Source organism: Agelaius tricolor, unplaced genomic scaffold, assembly GCF_023055355.1.
Source record: "Agelaius tricolor isolate 1412-34295 unplaced genomic scaffold, bAgeTri1.0.p SCAF_1, whole genome shotgun sequence".
Classification (NCBI taxonomy): Eukaryota; Metazoa; Chordata; class Aves; order Passeriformes; family Icteridae; genus Agelaius; species Agelaius tricolor.
The window spans coordinates 19199856-19222273 of NW_027269261.1; the positions used below are offsets into that span (position 1 = coordinate 19199856).

The 22418-nt window shown below is 37.3% G+C and overlaps 1 protein-coding gene across 6 annotated transcripts in view; it reads right to left on the reverse strand.

Moving 5' to 3' along the window:
• The window catches only part of MARK1 (microtubule affinity regulating kinase 1), a 59003-nt gene that overhangs the window by 10690 nt on the left and 25895 nt on the right, over nucleotides 1-22418 (reverse strand). For 4 of the 6 annotated variants that reach the window (XM_071425715.1, XM_071425697.1, XM_071425724.1 and 1 more), the window contains exons 4-13: nucleotides 16984-17032; nucleotides 15802-15867; nucleotides 14764-14834; nucleotides 13724-13780; nucleotides 9786-10022; nucleotides 9578-9697; nucleotides 5376-5475; nucleotides 4643-4755; nucleotides 3307-3460; nucleotides 2053-2246 (exon numbers count right to left, since the gene is read on the reverse strand). In XM_071425715.1, coding sequence (XP_071281816.1) covers nucleotides 2053-2246; nucleotides 3307-3460; nucleotides 4643-4755; nucleotides 5376-5475; nucleotides 9578-9697; nucleotides 9786-10022; nucleotides 13724-13780; nucleotides 14764-14834; nucleotides 15802-15867; nucleotides 16984-17032 — 1161 coding nt within the window. Of the gene's footprint in view, nucleotides 1-2052; nucleotides 2247-3306; nucleotides 3461-4642; nucleotides 4756-5375; nucleotides 5476-9577; nucleotides 9698-9785; nucleotides 10023-13723; nucleotides 13781-14763; nucleotides 14835-15801; nucleotides 15868-16430; nucleotides 16563-16983; nucleotides 17033-22418 lie in introns of those variants that run through there. The other 2 variants (XM_071425734.1, XR_011678991.1) reach the window with 2 other exon arrangements.

A 22418-nucleotide genomic window follows, 5' to 3' on the forward strand; every position in this document is an offset into this window, starting at 1 on the left:
CATTTGGACAGACTTCCTAAAATAAGCACAAACATACTCTCCCATCCCTACCAAGCACAGGTTAGCTACTGAAGGCTTAGCTTTAGTACATGACATACAATTCTCACTTTTCAATACACTACATACTGAATTTGGGGTGGGAGAAGTTGCACTGTGCCAACATTACATTCTGATGCCTGCTGGCAAACAATTTCAAATACCCTAGACTCAGGTACTGTAGGACATCATGAACTCTGCAAGATTTACTATGTTTAGGTCTCTCTCACCTACAGTTTTTCAGCATTAATATGAACCCACAAAGATCACTTAATAAACTGTTCTAAGGCCAATTGTAAGGAAGATTGACAATTGCAATAACTGTTTCTGAAAGTCAACTCCCTTGAGTTACACAAATATGACTGATGGTCATAAATATGTTTTCAAGAAATTCTGCCTTTCTGAAGGTAACATCACATTACCCCCAAAGTTACACAAAAGTATTTTTAAACTATCCACATTAAATTAGCTTTTTCACTTTAAATGTTTGAGTTTTAAACAAAAATATTCACTATCCGTGTAAGCTGTTCAACCTTGAACTACTGTTGCAGTATCAGACAACAATATTCCCTAATCATGCCCATCACAAAGCCTTTCGAAGTCCCCAGTATAGTAACAGAGCTAAAAATGCACAAATATTGAAGTTGCCATTAGCAAGTAAATCAATTTCTCATTCTTCACAGCAAAGATACTCCATTTAATTAGTTCTCACAAAGCAGAGAAATGCTTGTGACATATCAGCTTGTACCACACGTGACTCTAATCAGCTTTGGGGCAAGACATTTTGGAAAAGCTCAGATATGAAATCTAATCTTAGAAGACTCAAAGTTCCTGCATGCAATCCACACAACCATAATTTCAAAGATTTTTGTGGGGGTGGGGAGACAACCCTATTTAAAATTAAAAAAAAAAAATTAAAGCATGTGCAGATGTATAGCAGAGACAGCCTGCAGAACATTAGGAGTTAAATGAACTTCAGCATTTATTTTGCTTTCAGAAAATCCTAATAGAAATGCACATCATCTTTCCAGAATATTCAAGATGGAAGCATACTGAATCCCAAAGGACAATGAGAATTCCTGCTGCCAGTCAAGTGTACTAACAGATGGCAAGAGTTTTTGTATTTAATAGACCATGTCTCTTAATAGCACAAAGTATACTTGAATCTTAAATCATGATTCATGCCTATTTTTTTCTCCTCACATGAACTCCTGCTCCTAAGTAGCTGTTTAAACATCATGCAGTGTTTAAATTTTTTCACTGTGAACCCTAAACATCAATCCTACTGCACATGAATTACCAAAAGGCAAAGTAGATGCTTTCACAGTAGAAGAGAGAGACTCTCCAATTTGGAACAAAGGTGTTTGAGGCAGTAATATGATAGCAGTTTACAGAACTGTGAATATTGTAACAGAAGCATTAAGAAATTATTCATTTGCTAGTTCAGTTCCTTAATACAACAGCCAGGTTGTAAATCATATTAGCAGGCACACACACCAGGGAACAAGTGGGTTGTTCCAACTCATTTCACTCCATTTCTGAAGTCCAAAATTAAGTGGTTTCAGAGAACCCAACAACCAAATTTACAGAGAAAGTTCAAGAGAGATATGATGTAGGATTAATCAGATGAAATCCCTGAATCAGAAGTCCCTTGACTTCCTTTGTAGATAGACAAGCATTAGAAATCAGAAAAAGAGCATCCCATATTGGCTCCATTCTTATGTTCTTTCCTTAAATGTCCAGTATTTTTCTTGACAGAAACTGAAGTTTTTCCAAGTGCAGACATTCTCATGTTTACTGTTATGTTAGTGTTAGAAAAAGTAAAGTTGAGGGGGAAGGGAAAGGTTTATTTTAAAAGACATCTACTGTAGCCTATTTCTGTCTGCCAGTAAAAGTTACCAGAAATAGACTTAGTGGCTTATTCAGGACCCATTATGTCTATAGTAATCTTGTGCTGCACATTTTGTTTAAATAGGGAAAAATAAATATAACAAGCCAAAAGCACACCCAACTCACACTGGTAACTGCACTTGACTTCTTTCTTTCTGGACCCACAAGTGGACTTGCAGCCATCTCTCCTTTGGATCCTACTGTAGTGCTGCCGAGTTTGCGTGAGACATCCTTGTCCCAGTCCTCTTTCTGCTCACTTTCCACACTGTTTGCCTGAGACCTTTTTGTGTATGACACAGCAGGAGGAATTGAGGGGCCAACTGCCAAATAAAAATAGAATTAATAAATACCTAAAAATAATCACTGCATTTTTCTTGGCCAAAGTAGCCTAAATATAATTCCCCGAGTCCAAAAAAAGCATTTGAACAACTCTGACGGCAAACTCAGCACACAGATCAACCTACTAAATCGAGCTGTGACAGCCTGTGCTCTTTTTCCCTACTCTCTCTTCACTTCCAATTTGCAGTTCAGAATTACTTCCCATTTCACATCAATATGTAAAACCTAGAAGAGCATTTTAATTCTCATTTTAAATCCATGCATTTTGTACAGTACTATGAAAAAAGGAATTAAAATATATTTTTCAAATTTTTCTTAGTACTTTTTTCTGTATATCTTTTCCTCTAAATACTATGAAATATTATTTTCCCCTGAAAACCCTAGGCCTACTTTGTTTACAAGCATGTTTTTACTTGAAAAATATCACAATTATTTTCCCCTCATCATTCTTTAAAATGTTTTGGGAAAACTCCTCCATCAGCAGACTTTTACATTCCTTTGAAATAAAATCATATCAGCTAAGAAAATGCAGAAAACAGTAATGTAAATTAGGCAGAGAAAAGGGCAAAACATTTTAGAAATATTTATAGCAATTTGACAGCTGAGGAAAAAAAACCCTTTCATTTAATGTTTTAAATATGTATTCTTTTTTGATAGATAATTTTCACCTGAAAATGTTTCCTGAATACTTAATAAATTTGCTGTCTCTTGGATGCAAACAATTTGGCCCCATAGCCAAATGTAATGATAAAATAATTGGTTTGCTGCCCTTGGGGTTATCCAGAGCAATAACTGCCATTAGTTCCTAAACACAAAACACCCTCAGTGTCTCATTTAGTGAGTCAACCAAGTAACAAGTCCAAAGAAATAAATCTATGAGGTGCACGGATCCAGATTTACCGCAGAAACCTTCATACAGACACACATCACGATCAGGTACACAACAAATGTACAGAATGGGGGCCTTGCTAGGCTTACAAAACCCTGCCCATTCCCACTAAGCTGTGTCTGTAACTTCACTTGTTGGAATGTCATCCCCACCGTGGTCGCTGAACCGACGCTGTTTCTGGTTGGTGGAGATGCTCCGCTGGACCTTCAGGTGAGCAGGGGACTGCACCGAGCTGTTGTTGAGGTCACTGCTGGGGCGAGACCTTTGACCCAAGCTGCTGCTGGACAAGGAATCGCCTGCTTCAAACTACAAGGAAAACAGGTTTTCAAAGCATAAACAAAATTCAACTCTACTGGTACTTCTATAGCATTATAAAGCAAAAAGTGCCAAAGGCACTTTAAAAAAAATTAACATTGTATCCAGAGTTGAATATTCTTTAAGATTAATTTTATCACTTCATCTCTGTTTAATGTGCTTTAAAAACACATAGCTAAAGCTGCACAGTTAATGAATGCTCAAAACAAAATTAGAAGGATCATGACAGAAACAAAAATGGTGCTATTTTAAAACCAAAGCCACAGAGTGGTTTTCCCTGACTTTTTAAATTTTATTTTTAATCCTAAGAGCATTCATAGCTCCAGAACAATTTTAAAATGCACTGGACTGAGTCAGGAGGACTAAAAAAGCAAGTACTGACTAAAAGATCCTTTATGGCTTTCAAAACATCTTTATAAGGTCTGTATCTCAGCCACTGAGTTGTTCATCTTTAAGAAGACTAAGTTCTATGTAAATGCAGAGGAGAAGACAAATACCCTCTTCCAAGCAATTTGAGCCAAAATGATTTTAGACCAATTCCCTCCATGCTCTGCCATCAGAAGGGAATTCTGGCTCAGAAATGTGAGAAAATGCACTCAAGGATGCACATATCAGATCTACACTTTCTTGGAATTGAAGGAAGGCCAATGAAGCAGCAGGGAAAAAAATTCCTTCAAAAAGAAAGAATTGATCTTTGATTTCTTGAAAAATCCATGTGGTCTACAAGATGTATGGATCCTTCTAGTTCCAAAAACAATCACAAGATTTTCTGCCACAAATCTATTAATTACTACAATGCAATAACTTACTGAATAATTCAATATACTATAAAACAGTATATGAATGAAAAAGGATGAGCACATTTCTGAGAAATAAGGATGTCACATCTGAGTAGCCAGAAAAATAATTGTTATTAACTATTTCATATTTTAACTGAAAACACACATGACAAGAAGAAAATTCAGCACTTAAAGCCATGACACTTCAGATTAACAGCCAGCTTTTTAAAAAAGCAATTCAACACATTTACAAGCAAACATGAACATACTGGAGGATTTAATTTATTTCTTCATATGGGAACTAGCAAGATATCCAAGAGGATATGAAAAAAAACACCAGCATTCAACCCAGCAACATATAAAGGCCAAACCAGAAAATGTAAACAGCACTTACTTCAGGTGGTTTTCTACCTAGAAGCAGGTAAGTGGCCATGACTTCATCGTACTTTTGGTTTACTAAAGATTCATGGATTTCTTCTCTTGAAAAGCCCATTGTGACCATAATGTCTAAAAGTAAAAAGAGCCAGATATATCAGCAGAATGAGTTTGGGTTTACTGACAACTTAAGCACAGTGAAAATAGAAAAACAGCCTTATAATTTACAAGTAACTAAGATTCAAATCAACCCAGTGAGGTTTTCTTGCTGTGCAAAAATAGAACATGCTACTAACTCCTCTCTTTTGTGTTATTTTTGTCTTAAAAACTCCCAGCTACATTATACAACTCTTAACTAATTTATAAAACATTCAATGTTATTCAACAACAAATAAAGCACTGGCAAATAGAAACTGTGAATAGCTACTGGGCCAAAACAGTAACTTTGTCTAACCACAGGGGGCAAGAAGTGTTGCCTTCATAAGAAAATCTGCCTCTTCCTGTCTGTTAAATTCTGTAGTCTTATTTGTCTTTTGCTGTGCTTCAAACTAAATTTCAAGATTGATGTCAGCTCAGTGAAGTCACAAAAGTAGTTCTAAGGAGGCCATTGTAATGGAATTTCTCATTTAAACAAAAAGAATGCATTTTACCTGTATGATGGGATTGTAGGTGAAATTCGTAAGAGCTTAGTTTGCCTTCCAAGATAAAACTGCCTGTGTGCACCAGATGTAACATCCTTCTGAAAGTCTTACCTATTCTTTTGGTGTCATTGAAATCTGGTTCAGGCTCAGTATATGGTTTTAGTTCTTCTTCTTCATGGCCAACATTCATCCACCGATCCTTCATGATTTGCTAAGAAAATAAGAGAGCTTTAGGCCAACATGCTCTTTACCATACCCCATTACACTTGTGCTAGCTTGTCTGATGAAAAGCAATTTCATAGGAAAAGCAAAGTTCATAATAATCTGAATGCTGCTCTTTCCCTCATACTTTTTCTCCTCATGTCTTATTTTTCTTTTATCTTTCACATCCTTATGCTCCCATAAATTCATTCCTCCTATTTACCATTCCCTATACAATCACCCTGCCTAAAATACCAGAAAAAACACTGAAAAACAAAATCTTTCATTTTGTTTCTTCGCTTCCATGTGCTCTTCTTGGTTAACATTCTAAGATGCTAATGCAATACCAGCTCTATCATGATAAAGAGCTCCTTTGAATAATAACAAAGGAAGTGTTTAGAAACTAAGGTATAATTCAGAAAAGTGCTGATGCTTCCTACAGTCATTAGTTTCAAGATCATGATGCCAACTGGTCATTTTTTCCTATGGATCTGCTCACGGCACTTGACCTAAATATGTTTCCAAGTTTGACTGGAGGGACAAATGCCTCTTAACTCTATAACATGCAGTTATTTACTTCAAAAATTTCTCCTGCCTTCTTTGGAAAATTTCCTTCTGTTGTGGCCTGGATCTTTCTGAAGGCCTTCAAGATTGATTGTCCGGAATCCCTAACCATCACAATTTTTCCTTTAAGAGCATATTCATCTTCAAACAGCCGAAGTAATTTTTCCTCCTACAGCAACAGGCACGCGTGTCTCTTCAGGGGCAGATGCTAATACTGCTCACTACATGGATACAAGAACAAAACAAATGCCAGCAAGTCAAGTTCCCCACAGGCTCCAAATCTGCCTCGCAAACACTAAATTAAGTTATTTCTCACAAAGAGCCGAAGACTCAATTTTCCATTGATATAACCTAATTCCTTGTAAGTAGTGCTGCTGTCAAATTACAGACCCCAACAGCTGTACCCTTACAAGAACAATACAGAACTTTGTGCCAATTAACATTTTGCTGACAATAACACTTAAAGATTTTTTCTATCATGGAACTGATTTTTTTGCTGTTGAGGGGATAAAGAGGGAGGGATGGTGAACACATACTGCTATACTGTATTTCTGACATACAGAACATAAGTCTACTTGACAACAGACTTGGGTTATGTATTTGTAGCCTTGCAGGAACAGAAGATACTCCCCAAAGCATACTATGCACTCTCTGCAATCATAATTTTGTAAAGATACTGTTAAGTAAATCTGAAGTTTAAGCACGATGAAGTGGATGACAGAAACCACTGCTCAAATTCTACCTCCCTTTCCTTTATCCTTCTTGAATTAACCAGCAAGCCTGGAAATTCCCACTAACAGTTTTTCATGTCTCCTCAGTAGGTGGATCTGGAGTTCAATGTAATCTGCTCTCTGTTTCCATCTACATTTCTGCTGGCTTCTGCCTTTTAAATACATGATCTCAGAGGCACATTGAGTTATTGTACAACTCTTCAACAGGCTCTTACAATTAAGCATTTTGAAGCAACACAAACAATCCAATTCCAGGATCAATACTACATTTGTGTAAGTTCTGCTGGGCTTTCAGTCAGCTGATTAAAGAGCAGCAGCCTTGGTGAGGGTATTTAGAAATCTGACTCAAACTGTACTTCTTAAACATCAATCCAAACTAAATTTCAACCAATTAGATATTATTGATAAGTTTTCTCTCAATTTTTGGGAAAACTACCTAATAAAAATCTGGTCAGGCTCAAGTCCTGTCTGTGTCAAAATTATTTTGCTTTATTACACTCTGTTAGCATAAATCTACTCTGGAGAAATTTCAGAGCAACACTATGCAAAAGAATTAATGACTGGGGCAGAGGGAAAGAGGAATTGGTTGAAAATCTGACAGAAGTATTTTCTGACAGTACATTTTTCCCATCACTTCCTGGGAAGATTTACTGGTTTATAACAACATTCTCTTGTTTCAAAAATGTTTCTTCTCAGCTGCAACCATGAAAAAGTTGAGAGGAAGCATTTTAATAAAGATTTGCCTGGTCCTTACCAGAGGACAAGTGCTAAACCTAACCCATATGGTGCTGGTCCTCTGTGGATCTCAGGTTTGATGCTGATATCACTGACAAACATCCTTTTGGATGGTCTCCCAAAAACATGCATGGGAATTGAGAAGCTGTACGGCTGGGACTGAGCAAATAATCAGAAGGCAAAGCACGAAAAAAATCCCCCCTCATCTAAGATGACATTATTTTTCCACTTGTAGAAGTTTCCAAAGCATTTATACTTTCATTCTAAACAGGTATTTTTAGAAGTGTTCAGACAGAAATTTCTTTCCAAACCACATACCACACTTTTTAATTCAGCAAATGTGATTTCAGAAATATTCCTCCAATAAAAAAAGGTTGTGATGCCTCTCTCCCCCTCAGGTTAGCATACTGATCAATGCCTGATATCAATATTTTGGAACTGGCTCAAGACCTTGGTCACACATAACATTTACTTTCTCTATTCCACACAATCTGACTGCCTTGTCCTTTCAGTGAGACTGCTATCCAACACCTTTCTCCAGGGCCAGGAAGGAATTTTACAAAAACTGGGTAACACTACAAAACCTAGAATGAAAGTGAAAATAGATTTGAAGAGAAACTGCTGAAAATCCAGAAGAAAATCCAATAAAAGAAAAACCTATTTCCCTAAAATCTAAATATGACACACGTAAACTGTGATCTTTGAAGTGACTACACTCTTACCATTAAGTTCTTTAGACAGTAATCACAGAACATGATGAGCACATCAACAACAATGAGCACATATCAGTAAAGCAGATGCTATCATTCACTAGTCTCTTCAGCAGAGATTTTATTCAACTTGAAAGTATTTATAAAAAGCCATAAACCAGCAACAGCTCAGAATGAGTTGCATGCAGACAGAGCTCAGTGAGGGCATGCTTCCTTGCACAGGCAGCCTCCATGCCAGGAAGTATAAGTCATGTCACTACAAACAAAAAGCTGCTTAAATGGGATTTATTCTCTGGAACACATCCATTGCTGCACAAGTGTAGAAAGATGAAACAAAAGTCACTAGTGATTAACTCATGCCAATACCATTTAAAAAGTATTCTATTTATCTTCTGCTCTACTTTCATCTCTATGGTAAGTAGATGTTATTTAAAAAAATCCCTCTCTGTTAAAGAATTCATACAATAGAACCAGGCAGCTTTTGGAGTGAACTCTACACCAATTATTTGTTAAATATCAGCTATGCATCAAGTATTATCCAAGACATCAATCTTGAACAAAACAGTACCTTAAAAAACACTGAAGCTTTTACACAACTTACAAGTTGTGCACAGTTCTTTTCCGCATCACATGAAAAGAAAACCTAATTTACTAACAATGACAATCATAACTCATTAGAAATCCTCAAAACAGATTTTACCTGAGGGACACAGCAGGAATTATTATATATATAAAATTTCCAGCTACTCAGAAACAAAACTACCAGAAGAGGGAGAATAAAGGCTCAAACAGAAATAACTAGCCATCATTAGCTTACCATTCACAGAATTTGTAGTGTTTACATGTATTACAGCACTAAAGCAAACTCCACACTCTTTTCCATCAGCTAGTTATTCTTCTCCCACCTATGCTTTTTAAAAAGTCATGAAAAAGCTAATGGTATTATCTGCTGCTGGTTGCTAGTCTTGTTTATATATATATATATATATATATATATATATATATATATATATATATATATATATATATATGTATTTATGGAAGATATTTACAATCTTGTCCTGCTTTCCACAGATTTTGAACTAGCTCCATTATCTGACTGAAACAAGTGGAACAGTTCGCACTTTGAAATGCTCTTATTTTAATTGTTAATCAGCTGCAATTAAGGTTAAATTTTCATTGATTAACACTTTCTATTTTCAAGCTGCGCCATTTCTGGAACATTGCCTTTTTTTTTTTTTTAACAAGAGTTTTGGGCCCTTAAAACAAGAACAAAGTATCTATCCTGAAAAATTAAGAATTCTCAAGCAACTGTTGTATGTATTTTATTCTTAATTTGAGTCCCCTTTTTTTCCAAGACAAAATTACTTACTTCCAAACTGCCTCGTTTTATTGGATTCAGTACTAGTAGCTTCTTCAGCAGATTTTCACAGTCTGTGGACATATAGAATGGAATGCGGTACTTCCCTCTCAGTACACGCTCCCTCAGTTCCTGTAAAATCAGAGTTTTAAAAGATGAGCTCCTGATGACACAAAAAATTAAAGCCAGCAGAAGCCAAGCTTTCATACTGTAACTGTACCTTTAGATTCTGACCATCAAATGGCAGTGATCCGCTCACTAGTGTGTACAAAATCACCCCAAGGCTCCACACATCCACTTCAGGGCCATCGTATTTCTTTCCTTGGAAAAGTTCAGGAGCGGCGTAAGGTGGGCTGCCACAAAACGTGTCCAGTTTATTACCAACCGTGAACTCGTTACTAAACCCAAAGTCTGCAATTTTAATGTTCATATCTGAATCAAGTAGAAGGTTTTCTGCCTAAGAGGAAAATAAAAGAGGAAGAGGACAATTTTTATATCAGATTAAGTATAAATATATATATATAGTGCAATATATAATTTATCAATAAATACAAAAATGTTTTTTCTAAAACAGTTCACTATCTGCCTCTTTCTTGCAGAATAAAAGAAACTAATGCCCCATACATGTTACAAGGACTGAAAATCAGGAATGCTTACTCAAGAAAATATAACTATTAAAAGCAGTTAAACAAAACTAAAAGTCAGCTGGTCAATCAAGTATGAACATTTTATACTCTGCAAGAAATAACTTAGTTCAGCTTTAGAGTGAAGTATCTAGACATCTCAGAATAGCAGTTGAAGCTTTTGACAGGTTCATACCAATTTCTGATGCCAAGGAGAGTAAATTGAATCCTAGACATCATCTACCATTATGGCAGAGTAAATCTTAGAAGGAATTTAAGACTTAAGAAAAAGATACCTTCTGCTTGTAAGATGAAACACTTCAAGCTACATGCTGTACTTTAGCATTCTGTACAAAAAAATCCTCTCCCTCTTATTATTAGTGTTTGCTTCAGCAATAGCAACACCAAGGTGTCAGGACTCAAGGATTTAATTATTTTCACACAGAACATATTTTATACATCTAAGGTTAATGCCTGTGCAGCAATCATGTGAATGCAATGCATCATTATACATAGATGCAAGTGTACAGGTACCTGCAGAGTCAGTAAACAGTATCTTATATTTAGCATCACAGGTAGATAAGAAGATTAAAAGGGTGAAGTTACAGAAATACTAATACATTATTGGGGGAATATATTGATTTCAAAATGCAAGACTGCTGTGCAAGGAGTGCAGCAGAACTGGGCAATGTTTATTTATCAAACTGGGTCTCAGCTCCTGATCTGCGTGCCAGCAACACAAGACAGCACCAAGCAGAGCACGAATCATACTTTTTCAACAGGAGGCCAGATGTTAACCAGACTAGAGGGTTCACCTTATGCCAAACAATAGCTTTACAGCAAAGAGACATCTCTCATCAGATGCCGTGCCCAGAATTGAGCCCAGAAAATACAAAAATGTTTTGGCTCACAATCAGAGAAACAGCAATCTAATTGTCAGCAGATTTGATTAAAGGGTAAACATGATTTCGTCTGGGTTTGTTTGAGCTTATTTCTAATAATTTCGCTTACACTCTCTGAACAGAACAGCAGACTATTAACTACCAATATATCAAGCCAATAGCTGCACAACAGAATTTAGCCTTTATCAGGAGTAAAATACAGCCCATTTTTACAAACTCTATCCTGGAAAATATTTTATTTTTCCAATTCATGACATGTAATCCCAGCTGGTTCCAGCAGACAGACTCACAGAGCTGTTTTCCAGATCTGACAGCTTTCTACACTACTTCACAAAGACTTCATTTTCCTTGTGGTGAAAACAGTACTGTCAGTGCAGCTGCTCTGTGATTACAATTGTCCTCCTAGTTCAACAGTACTCTGCTACCCAAGTGCCCCATGCTTACAGGTTTCTTACTTCAAACAAAAATACTGAAAGACCTTTTTAATATGCCAAATAGAAAGACGATGCTCTTGTTGATTACATGTTCAGAGTAAAAACTAGGACCTGAAAAGGCAAGTTCTGTGCATCACAGGATGAGCAAAACTGGAATTGGTTACAGCCCTCTCAGAACAAATTGTTTATAACTACAAAGTAAAAAGGAGACAATTTTTCAACCAGAATAGCCCGGACAAACTCACATATTTTCTTCCACATCTCTCCAGTTTAGTCTGAAAAATCTTGTAAATAATAGAGTTTACCTGGTTATTAAAACCAAAAAGTCTTATCAAAAATATCCAAAGTGGTGCTAGATCTCTGTCTTGTTGTGCTGCAATATCAATTGCTCAACGTACTGATACTGTAGAGAGTCAACAGAAGCAGATGAGAAGGCAGACACCACTTTAAAGTTGCTTTTCCTTCTCCACAGCTCTATGAGAAGAGTTTTAAATGACACAGAGATGTCATATCACTTGGAAAGAAGAGATGAAGCAGAAACACCTCCTCAAAGCCACACATTTAGCCTTTTTTCCTCTGGAAAATATATTTTTCATCAGCTAGGCTGACTGGCTCTCAATCACACACTTTACTCTGAACTTTTCAAATGAGTCTAGCATAACTCCAGCCAAGAGAAGACACAGAAAAAATAAAATAAAAGTTATTTTGGAGCCTGCCTGGCTGCCTTGCAATTAGGAAAGAGATCAGCAGCAGACTCCTTGTTGCAGGTAGTTCCTGTGTGAATATTGCAAAGCTGTTTTGCATAGGCTTGAGAGCACAACCTGTGAGCTGTGTGTGCTATGGAACTAAGAAATGGAAGAGAGGTGGAGGCTCTAAGGGGCTCTGGGAGAAAGAGCAAGACACAGAATGCTGAGTAACTGCAGGGGTTAATGAGGCAAGATTCAGTCAATAGCTGGTCTGAAGGAGCCAGAGCTAGATAAGCATGAGGAAATGGCTGGCTCCCTACTCCCAGCCAACCTAGAGAACCTGGGAAGGGCTTGTCCTGGCTGACCAAGAGGTGCCTGGGTGCAGTCTTCTGCAAAGCTCAATGGAAGTGGCTGCAGTATTCTCCAGGGAGCTTGACAAAACATTCACAGGCTCCAAACCATCAGGCAAGATATAGAGGAATTTTTTTTAATCAAGATTTTGGTGAGATTCAATTCTTTTTTTCTTCCTTGCATTCCGACTTCAGAGTGCTGGGCAGGCATCTCCACCATCAGATGACAACACTCCTGGGGCAGGGACAACTCAGCAGAAATGGATGTATTTATTTGTTATCCATCCTCATGTGCACATGCAGGAGCTGGGAGATTTGTAGGTATCAGGGAACAGATTTGTATGAATGAGGTTCAAAGAGTGCTGCAGTGAAGATACTGGTGAAGAAAAACCCTTAGGAATTATTCAACCTCAGCTTTTCACAAGTATCCAGATACATTAGTAAGAAAGAATCAACACCAGTGTTTTCTTTGTAAATGTTCCAAGACATCAAAGCAACAGCACAAGACAGCTTTTAAGTGGGTGAAGATGATGTCCAAGTCTCATGATACCTAGACTTGACATGAAGACAACTTCAGGCAAGGCTTAGGTTGTACCTGAATTTGCTTAACTCTTAATATGGTCTGGTGGTTTACACAGATACATTAACAAAAATAATTTTAAAAACCCCAACTAATTTCTGTTTACCTTTAATTGATTTTCCTGTCCAACTGAAACACTAGAATACACACCAAGAGCTCAAAGAGATTAAAAACTTAATGTGTTTCTTATAAATCACTGAGGAAAGAGTGGTTTATATATCCTTGCAATATACCTTAACTGGAAATATTTTAAATAAATAGTGATTGCTGGTATCAATTGATCTTCTGCAGCTTCACTGTGTAGATACCAGCATCACAGCAGGTATAATTCTTTGGAGAGTATGTCTTTTTCTTAAAGCCAAAACTAGAATGAAAGTAACACATGTTCTATTCTTGTCTCTTCCCTGTTCCAAGAGGCAAGCTGCAATATTTTTGCGCTTCAGGAAATTGAGAATGAAATATAAGTGATAGAGTTCCTTCATTCACATGTTTGAAGCATTCACAGGCAGTAGCAAGGACTAATACATAGAATGAAATTAAGTCTGTATGATAGCAAGCAAAAATAAAAGAAATAACAACCTACCTTAAGATCACGATGAACTATGCATTTTTGATGACAATACTGTACAGCAGATACAATCTGAAACACCAAGATGATCAGTGAAATATTTTATTTCAACTTCACTAAAGTTTTTGCATATAATTTAGTAATTTTGTTTCCTGATATGATTCATTAGAACATAAGAAATGAATAAAGTGTTTATCTTAAAAAATATTCATCTAAGTTTCTTTCATTAAAGCTTAGATAGTAAAACCAGAAAGTTCCTATAAGCAGCTCATTTTCCTACTAAAAAGTTTTATACATACCATTCAAGATAACTGGAGAACCATATTTTTAAAATGCAAATCACTCAATGGTAATAACTATTGAAAGGAAATTAATCCACCCTTCAAGACAGTAGCCAGATACATCAGCTCAGAATTTATCTTCTAAAATATCAACTGTGTATCTTTGCAATTCATCCCTAGCAGAACAATTCATTTGACATTTTCACATCTTTCACATATACAACAAAAAACAAGTCAGAAACAGCTAAGAGCAGTTTCTTTAAATGTTAATTATATAACTTAATGCTGAAAAACACCAAACTTGATATATTTATCTGATTAAAGCTTTTCCAAAACAATCACTAAAACCAGAGTAAGAAAAGGATTAAGATGAGAAAGTCTGTAATAAGAATATAAAAGCCTATTACAGAATAGCCTTCATACGAAACAGTGACATGATACAGCAGTACCTGTCATCGTATCAACATCTCTAGATAGAACAGCTGTAAAATTCTAACATATCCAGAAAATGATTTAAACCTCAAGTGAGTCACAAGAAAAAAGGTGACTCTTAGGAAAACTGACTAAAAGAAAATGTAAAACAATTTTATTATCTTTAGACACTATATAGGAAGCAGATATTTTTCTCTTCTGGGATTTTTTTTCCACTGCAGCTTTAATAAACATTATAAAAAAAAAAATTTGTTAAGTAAAAGAAGTTTGCTCACACTCATGTCTATCTGAAAGCAACATGAATAGAAACAACAAAAAAGAATGGACACACTAATTTCATACCTGCCTGAATTTTGAACGAGCCTCTTTCTCTTTCATTCTTCCATGTGCAACTAGGTAGTCAAACACTTCTCCTGAGCATGACAAGGACAAAACATCAGTATTAATTTTTTTTACTATCACACACAATCAAAACATGCTTGAAAATAACACACACTTCATAGTGCTCCCCTTCTTGAAGGGAAAGCAAATAGAAGCAACCAAGAAAAATTCATTCTGACTTTTTGTACTGGATTTCATACAGACAAATAATAACTAAGAAGTAAAAACTAAGTAGTATGAAGGAAGCCTTCATACTAGGACTTCTTCAATTTTTAACATAAATTTACTTAATCACTGTGAAACAAGCAGAATCAATCATGAAAATTAGTCACATCGTGTGTAAGACACATTGGGAATCAGGCAACTTATGCACCAGATTTGTTTTGAACATCTCTAGTGGCATCACTTAATGCTATTTATATGATTTCTGTTTATTCTCTCTCATTCTTTTCCTAATAAAGCTGCTCAAATGCCTTTCAGATCCTCATCTTTGCACTGTCTCACAGCAGCCTTTCCTAGCTGGTCACTGGCGCTGTGCTGGATTCTCTTCTCACATTCAAACATTTCCCATTCAGATGCTAAGCAGCTTCTCAAGCAGGCACTCACTATCCCTCTCACTATGAGCCTGCTGGTTCCCCTTCCTGTGTTACTGATTCCCATCCCCGGATCTGCCTCTTCAAGAGCTTTGGCACACATTTGCAAGATAAAATGAGGCACCAGTGCTTGCCTAAATATAGCTGATAAATACAAGTGGAGAGTTTCTGCCAGAATCTGTGCCAGATTATCTCCTGATACTGCAGCAGGAGCCTCAGAATGAGAACTACCCTTGAGCACAAACCTAAGAGGTTGCTTAACAGAATCAAGAAATCCTGCCCTGAGAGGTCTGCTGGGACTGCTCTGAAGGCCAGATTGAAATAACCCATTAAATCCTTAAAGCATTTCTAGGCATGTAACTGGCATTTCAGTTTATCCTTAACGCACATTTCAGAATCTACTTACCCCCACTGGCATATTCCATTACCAAATACAACGTCTTTTCAGTCTCAATAACTTCAAATAATTTTACTGAAAGAAAAATGAATGAGAGAGATTGCAGCCAGGAGTAAAAGCACAGCACAAACAAACAATTATACTCATGAAATGAGTATAATTTATGGCCAGTGATAACACTAAATCATACAGAAACTTTATATCCTTTAGGCAAGCATTCTTTTGAGAGGGAAAAAGACCAAAAATTAATTTCTAAATCACAGTTGATAATAAAGCATATTAATTCACAGTTTTCACAGAAGTTTATGTGCACTGTACAAACGAGTTCATGCTGAAATTAGTTTCATTTGACACAGACTTAAATTAAAGATCATACAAACCTCCCGTTTTGCTAGCAAACTGCTCACAGTCAGAAATCCAAAATTCTGACCAACTAAAAACCAAGTGGATACCAGAAATGTTAAGTCTGACTTTCCTCAGATTGCAATATAACCACTCATTTAAAACAAACACACCCCCACCACCACCCCCAAGAAAACAAAAAACGGCAGAAGCTATGAATGCTGAAAAGCAACAAACAATTTAAGGGATGAGAAGGGAGTGCCTAGCATGTAATAACTTGTACACCTCATCCATACCTTGTATGCAACAAGCCCTCTGGCCAATTCAAGACCATTAACTGTCTCTGGAACAAGACTGTCCAGCCCTCCTCAGCCAGAAGAATTGTCATCACAAAGTAGGGCCCTGAAGCTGTGGGGTAGGTGAAAGAACTAAAGCAGAAAGGGAAAATTACATACTTGGTAATTCTAATTTTCTGGAAATATCAGTCAGCAGGAGTCTTTCCTAGACTGAACTAATGGAGTTCTGCTACTCTCACCTAAGAAACTCATGCTTTTGGGTCTGAAGAATAATTTCAATAGAAGAGGGGAATTGGGGTACTTGATAGACTGGAGAGCTCACATCTACTCTGTGTAAGGCTTTCCTGGACTGAGCAGTTTACCTCCTCTGAGCAAAATTCTTGATGCAAGCAGAGTCAATAAAAGAGGGGAGACAATGAAGCATTTACTGGATGCTTACTGTCCCTATTAGCTCCAGAAAAAGTTTAACAGCAGTACATTCAAATATAGCCAAATAGAGTAAAATGTAAACAGTATAACAGAAAAAAAGTCAGCAGAAATGCAGGGCTCCTACCAATATTGGGATGATTCAGAATCTTCATTATTCGTACTTCTCGAAACAACTGTCAAGGAAGCAGGACAATTTCCTTAGAATGTGTTTATTAGGGAAAAATTACACAAGATATGCAATTTTAAATGGCAAGAAGACAGAAAAGGCCATAGAAAGTAGCATTAACATAAAATACAGACAAATATAGTGCAGTGAACTCCAGAAAATATAATCTACATCTTATGCATTAAAATAAATATAACGACCTCAAATATCTACATACCAAAACCAAGCTAATTTTTAAGCATTATGCAAACAGACACAGTAAGTTGCACAGCTCTTTCTGGAGTTCCACATTGACCAAACCCCACACATTGTTCACACAAGCATTCACACTCTCTTTCTCTGATCTCTTTGGTGACTGGCAAGCTCAGCCAACTACCCCGAACACATCGAAACTATAGGTGCAAGTACAAGGTGCAGCTTTAGACAGAAGTCACACAGAGATGTTCAAATGGAATAAGCTACCAGGAATTCTGACATCCTCCAAGTCCTGCTGCTCCACAGAGGTGAAGCAGGCAAGTTTGCTTTCCCCACAACTACCAAATTTTACACTGGTCACAAGCAGCAGTGATGCCCCCTCTTGCCCCCTGCAAGTCCTGAAGATTTATCATTGCTGAAAGTCTGCTGTATGACACTGAATCACATAATTATAAACAACTGGACAAACTTAAAGCCCTTAGTATATACACTTATTAAATTTCTACCATTCATGGCTTTATTAATTAGAGGTGCATCAAGATTAACCTAGGGGCTCAAAGGAAAGAAGGCAAATAAAAGAAATAAAAAATGCCTATGTAGTTTGGTGCTGTGTAGTTGAGGTTGGCAATACTGATAGGTTTGCCCTGTTTAATTCAACAGCATAGCCCCTGTTTAATGTGCTGCACACTCTTTGGTCCCTTATTGGGCTAACTCAGGATGCTGAAATAAATTAAGAAATGCTCACTCTTCAGTGTAATGCTTAGACCTTTTGGAAACATCTTACAGTCCTTCTTAGAGAGAAACTGGGCTCAACACATTAAGTGTGCTGCTGCTGTTTTGCTTCTCTCATGTTGCAGAGACATCTCACCCTTTCCATTTTCAAAATTAGTCCCATTTGATCAGATGCAACCACTGCAAAAGGGTACAGTGATGCAAGGCAGAGACTGAACAGCTCCCTAAAGAGTAGCACTTTAGGGTATTTTATGTTTCTAAAATTCTGCATTTTATCTACAAGTTAAGACTACAGAGCAACATCTAATTGACACTCAGCTTTTGATCATGTACAATTGCTACAGCTCAAGTAATAATATTACAGATGTATACTTCCATTATTTAAGTATTTCACACTAGTTACTATGCATTTGCCTTATAACTGCCCTTAAAACAATTTCAGAGGGAAGTAAAAACTACAAAAGCATTTCTCTGAACAAATATGAACAGACGCCTTTTGCTTACGTCCAAAACAGAAAACAAGGGTATGTAATATTACGCACCAGAATTAACTTCAGCAAATTTGTTTTCCTCATAAAATCAGCCATTGTTAAGGAAAAACACCACACCAGGATGTTCACTGTGAATTTGTTGTTTTTTTAAGTACTGTAATTTGTTGCACAATAATAAATTTCTCAGCTAAATCAATATAAACTAATCAGAAGCTAAGAAATCTAATCCAATGGACGGTACAGCATCAGTAGAGCTTCTAAGCAGGTATGTGGAAAATCAGTTCCTCTCCTAAAGATTGGAAAGATATTTCGTAACTTAAGACTGGCCTATGAGGTATATATCATAATTTAATGCTGGTATAAGAGGTACAGAAGTGAGCCTTCATAAACTGGATTAAAACGAGACTTCTACAGAAAATAATTTCAGCCCTCACATTTTTATATTGAATGTAAAGTACATGGGAATTGAGAAAAAAAAAAGATGTGCATTATTCTATTCAATATTCTCAGAAGATTTAGAAGTTTACTAATTGGTTTAAGACTCTGTCATGGTTTGACACTGGTACAATGCCAGTGCTCTTATGAGAATACTTTCTCTTTGGTTTCTGCTGTGAGATGTGACCAGGAATAAGCAAAGCAGGCTCCTACTTAGAAATAAAAAAAAAAAAAAAATTAACTAAACTACAAAGGAAAGGGAAAAAAAGAAACACACAAGGAAAATGAAAACTTCACAAATACATCTCTTCCTCCTCCCCACTGAATTTCTAATACATCCATCTCTCAGATCACTAACTCTCAGTCTATCCTACTCTTTAGATAATCAATTCTCAGTTAATCAAGGAGTGAGGAGTCCCTCTTGTGCCACAGACTTCCCCAGGAAACACCGTTGAGACTTTTTGTGTTTCCTGTCACATGTGGCACTGCCTGGAGATCATTTGCCATCATGACATCTTCCTTCTATGCTCAATGCTCTTACCACTGCCTATGGACCAGAGCTGCTTCTAGGGTTTTCCTTTTAAGGGTGCTTTGTCCAGTTCTAAAAAACGAGCACAGTCTCTCATTTTCAGGACACCTGTCCACCCCAAATTCACCCCCTGAGGCCGAGGGGTCTCAAGAACAGAGATCTTCTCTTCCACTGAAGATCAAGGGCACCAACCATCTTCCTCACCCATTCTCTCTGTTCATACACTCCTGTAACATCACTGCACTCTCTTGGCTCCAAGCCATTGCCGCCCCCCTAAATGCAGTCTCTGTGTCACAGGAAAGAAAAATGGTTCTGTCTATGGCTATACAAGAAAAGTCCAGCTAAAGGCCATTCCATCACCTCCTCCCACTTAAGATTCTTTTCTCATGGCCCATTTCCTCTTATCTCATCTCTATCTCTCTTCTCATTCAGCTCCAGGAGGATCAACATTTGTAAGGTTTCTATCATCTAAGAAAAGGGTTAAAAATTTCAGTCTCTGCCTGTCCAGAACTCCCACGGCTGCCCTGCTGGGCACCTTCTCGCCGCACCCCCGCCCCGCCTTCTTCTTCTCAACTGGCTGCTATCAAATTTCAAGGTGGCACAGGCACTAGCATCGGCTCTCCCTCTCTCTCTCCTGGGGGAGGGTGGCTGCCCGATGTCTCCTGGCGCTCCTCCACCCTTCCATCCTCAGGGCCCAGGCCTTCCTCACCCGGCCGCATGGCTTTCCCTCCCCCGCCCAGCCGCAGCAGCTGGGCAGGGGAGAGGTCTGACCTGTTTCGCCTCCGGAACCCAAAAGAGCCTCTCAGGGGGAGAGCCCTGCTTTTGACCCCGTGTTCTCAGAAGCAGATCCAATGTCCCAATGGCCACATTAGGTGCCAATATTAAAATCTGAGCACGCATTGGCCTGACCACAGCATCCCAGAAAACATATTTCTTGTCAAACCACCATAGGTTCAAGATTCAATTTGATTTTACAGAGAAAAGAAATTTTGTTCCACAAGTATTTCTGAATAAAAGCCTTAACAGTATTCAAGGACATGATTTTATATTGCAACTCTGCATTCCATGAAGCACTACTTTGACATTAATCTCCTCCCCGACACTTTCCCCATGCAGAAGCACACTGGTCATTAACACCTACAATGCCAATAACCATGTATTTACAAATATAAACACCTTTAAAAATAGCCACTACACCCCTCAATAACACTCAGGATACACCTCTTGGCATACAGAGGTATTTAAGCAAAAAGAGCACAGTTATTTCCTACAAAGCCAAGTTGGTTAAACTTACAAAAATCGGGACAGAACAGCGATGTTTGTTCTCTGAAGACAAGGCAATCTGCTGCAGGATTACGATCTATTTTACTGATGAAAAATAGCATTTTCAGAATTCAGACACATCTGTATTTTCCTGAGCAGCAGTGTCCTTCTCTCTCAGAAGGTGTAAGTCACTTATCTCCCTGACTTATCTCTCATCACCCCACAACATATTTATAGGACCACTCTTCATTCTTAAAAAACGCTACCATTCAAAAAAGCTCTTGAACAAGCATCTCCTTGTTGGAAAGGTGCTGCAGCCTCAAAAGCTTCACTTATAAAAAGAGACAGCCAGCACTGTACTTTACACTGTACTAAATTTTTCTAAAATTTATAGTTAGGAAAAAGCCACAAGACTTGAAAAATTGCTTCCTGTATTTCCAGCTTAATTTTTCAAGGCACAAACTGCAGAAAGCAAAGATCTGCTACACCATTAATAACATTTCTACTTGCTGTCAGATTGATACCTATGTTTAAGATTTACTTTTTAAAGTTACTACAAACTGAAAATATTCAGTTAACCAAGGCTCTGTCTTCTTTGAAAAACATGCTTGAAAGCTGCTCTACTTTCTGAACTGTTACTGAGAAAGGATGTGGCAAAAGGAGCACAACTCTCAATAGGTAACACATTGAAATTGTTCCAAATCTTCCACACTGCTTTACTTCTGTTCTGCTTTTCTCAGCAACAGAAGGAACTTAAGTTAGAGGCTCCAAACACATTTAAAGAATAAAAGCTTGCTGACCCCTAGAAGGGTTATATCTGAAATAACCATTTCCTAATTAAACCTATTAATGAAAAAAAAAAAAGGGCACCTTCTGGTCTACTAGCAGTTTGCAGAAGAGCAACAGAATGCTGTTTCAGAAACATCTCTGATGAAGCCAGTAGAAGACAAAATTTTCAATGTAACAGACATGAAAAATAGACCAGCTATTTTGATACAAACTTGTGTTATGACAAAAGCCAAATACTTACATTTGGAAACAAATTACAATAGTAACAGTGGAAAAAGCTAAGTCAGTAAAGTTACTATCAAGATCGCAAGTCAACAATAAAGCCAGCTCTGCTCTAAACAGATGCTCACTAAGTACCATGGTAACCATATACTGAGCAAACTGAAAACAAAGTAGAAAGGCAGGACCCTTAATTCAACATAGGATTTCTATTTAAAAAGGTAGAGGTCCTCGAGCGAGAAATAGAATGTAAGTTACGACATTAACATAAGCTATCACATTGCATGGACAAGAAAGCAAAATTAAAAATTCACAAGGTCAGCTAACTTAAGCCATCAAATATAAGGCCATGACACAAACTAAAATAACTCTGTCTGGAGAACCCTGTGCATACAACAGGGCATGAAAATCACTGGTGAGCAGCTAGGAAGAAATGAAACACTCTTTGCTTTTATACCTGTGACTAACTACAGACCCAGCTTGTGTAACACTTCCAGCAAGTGAAGTATGTGCTCAAATATTTCTGTTTACAAAACAGAATGGTGCATGTGAAGACATGATGACTCATTTCACTTAATTAGGTCAGTAGCAAGTACTGTAGCAAAACTGACTTGCACTCAGTATCCTTCATACTTTGGTGAATGGAAAGGGGATGGTTTTGTAAATGACCCTACACCCAAAATAACCAGAAATTTGTCTTGTTTGATTAATAGTGATCAGTAGTGATTGAAAATCTAAAA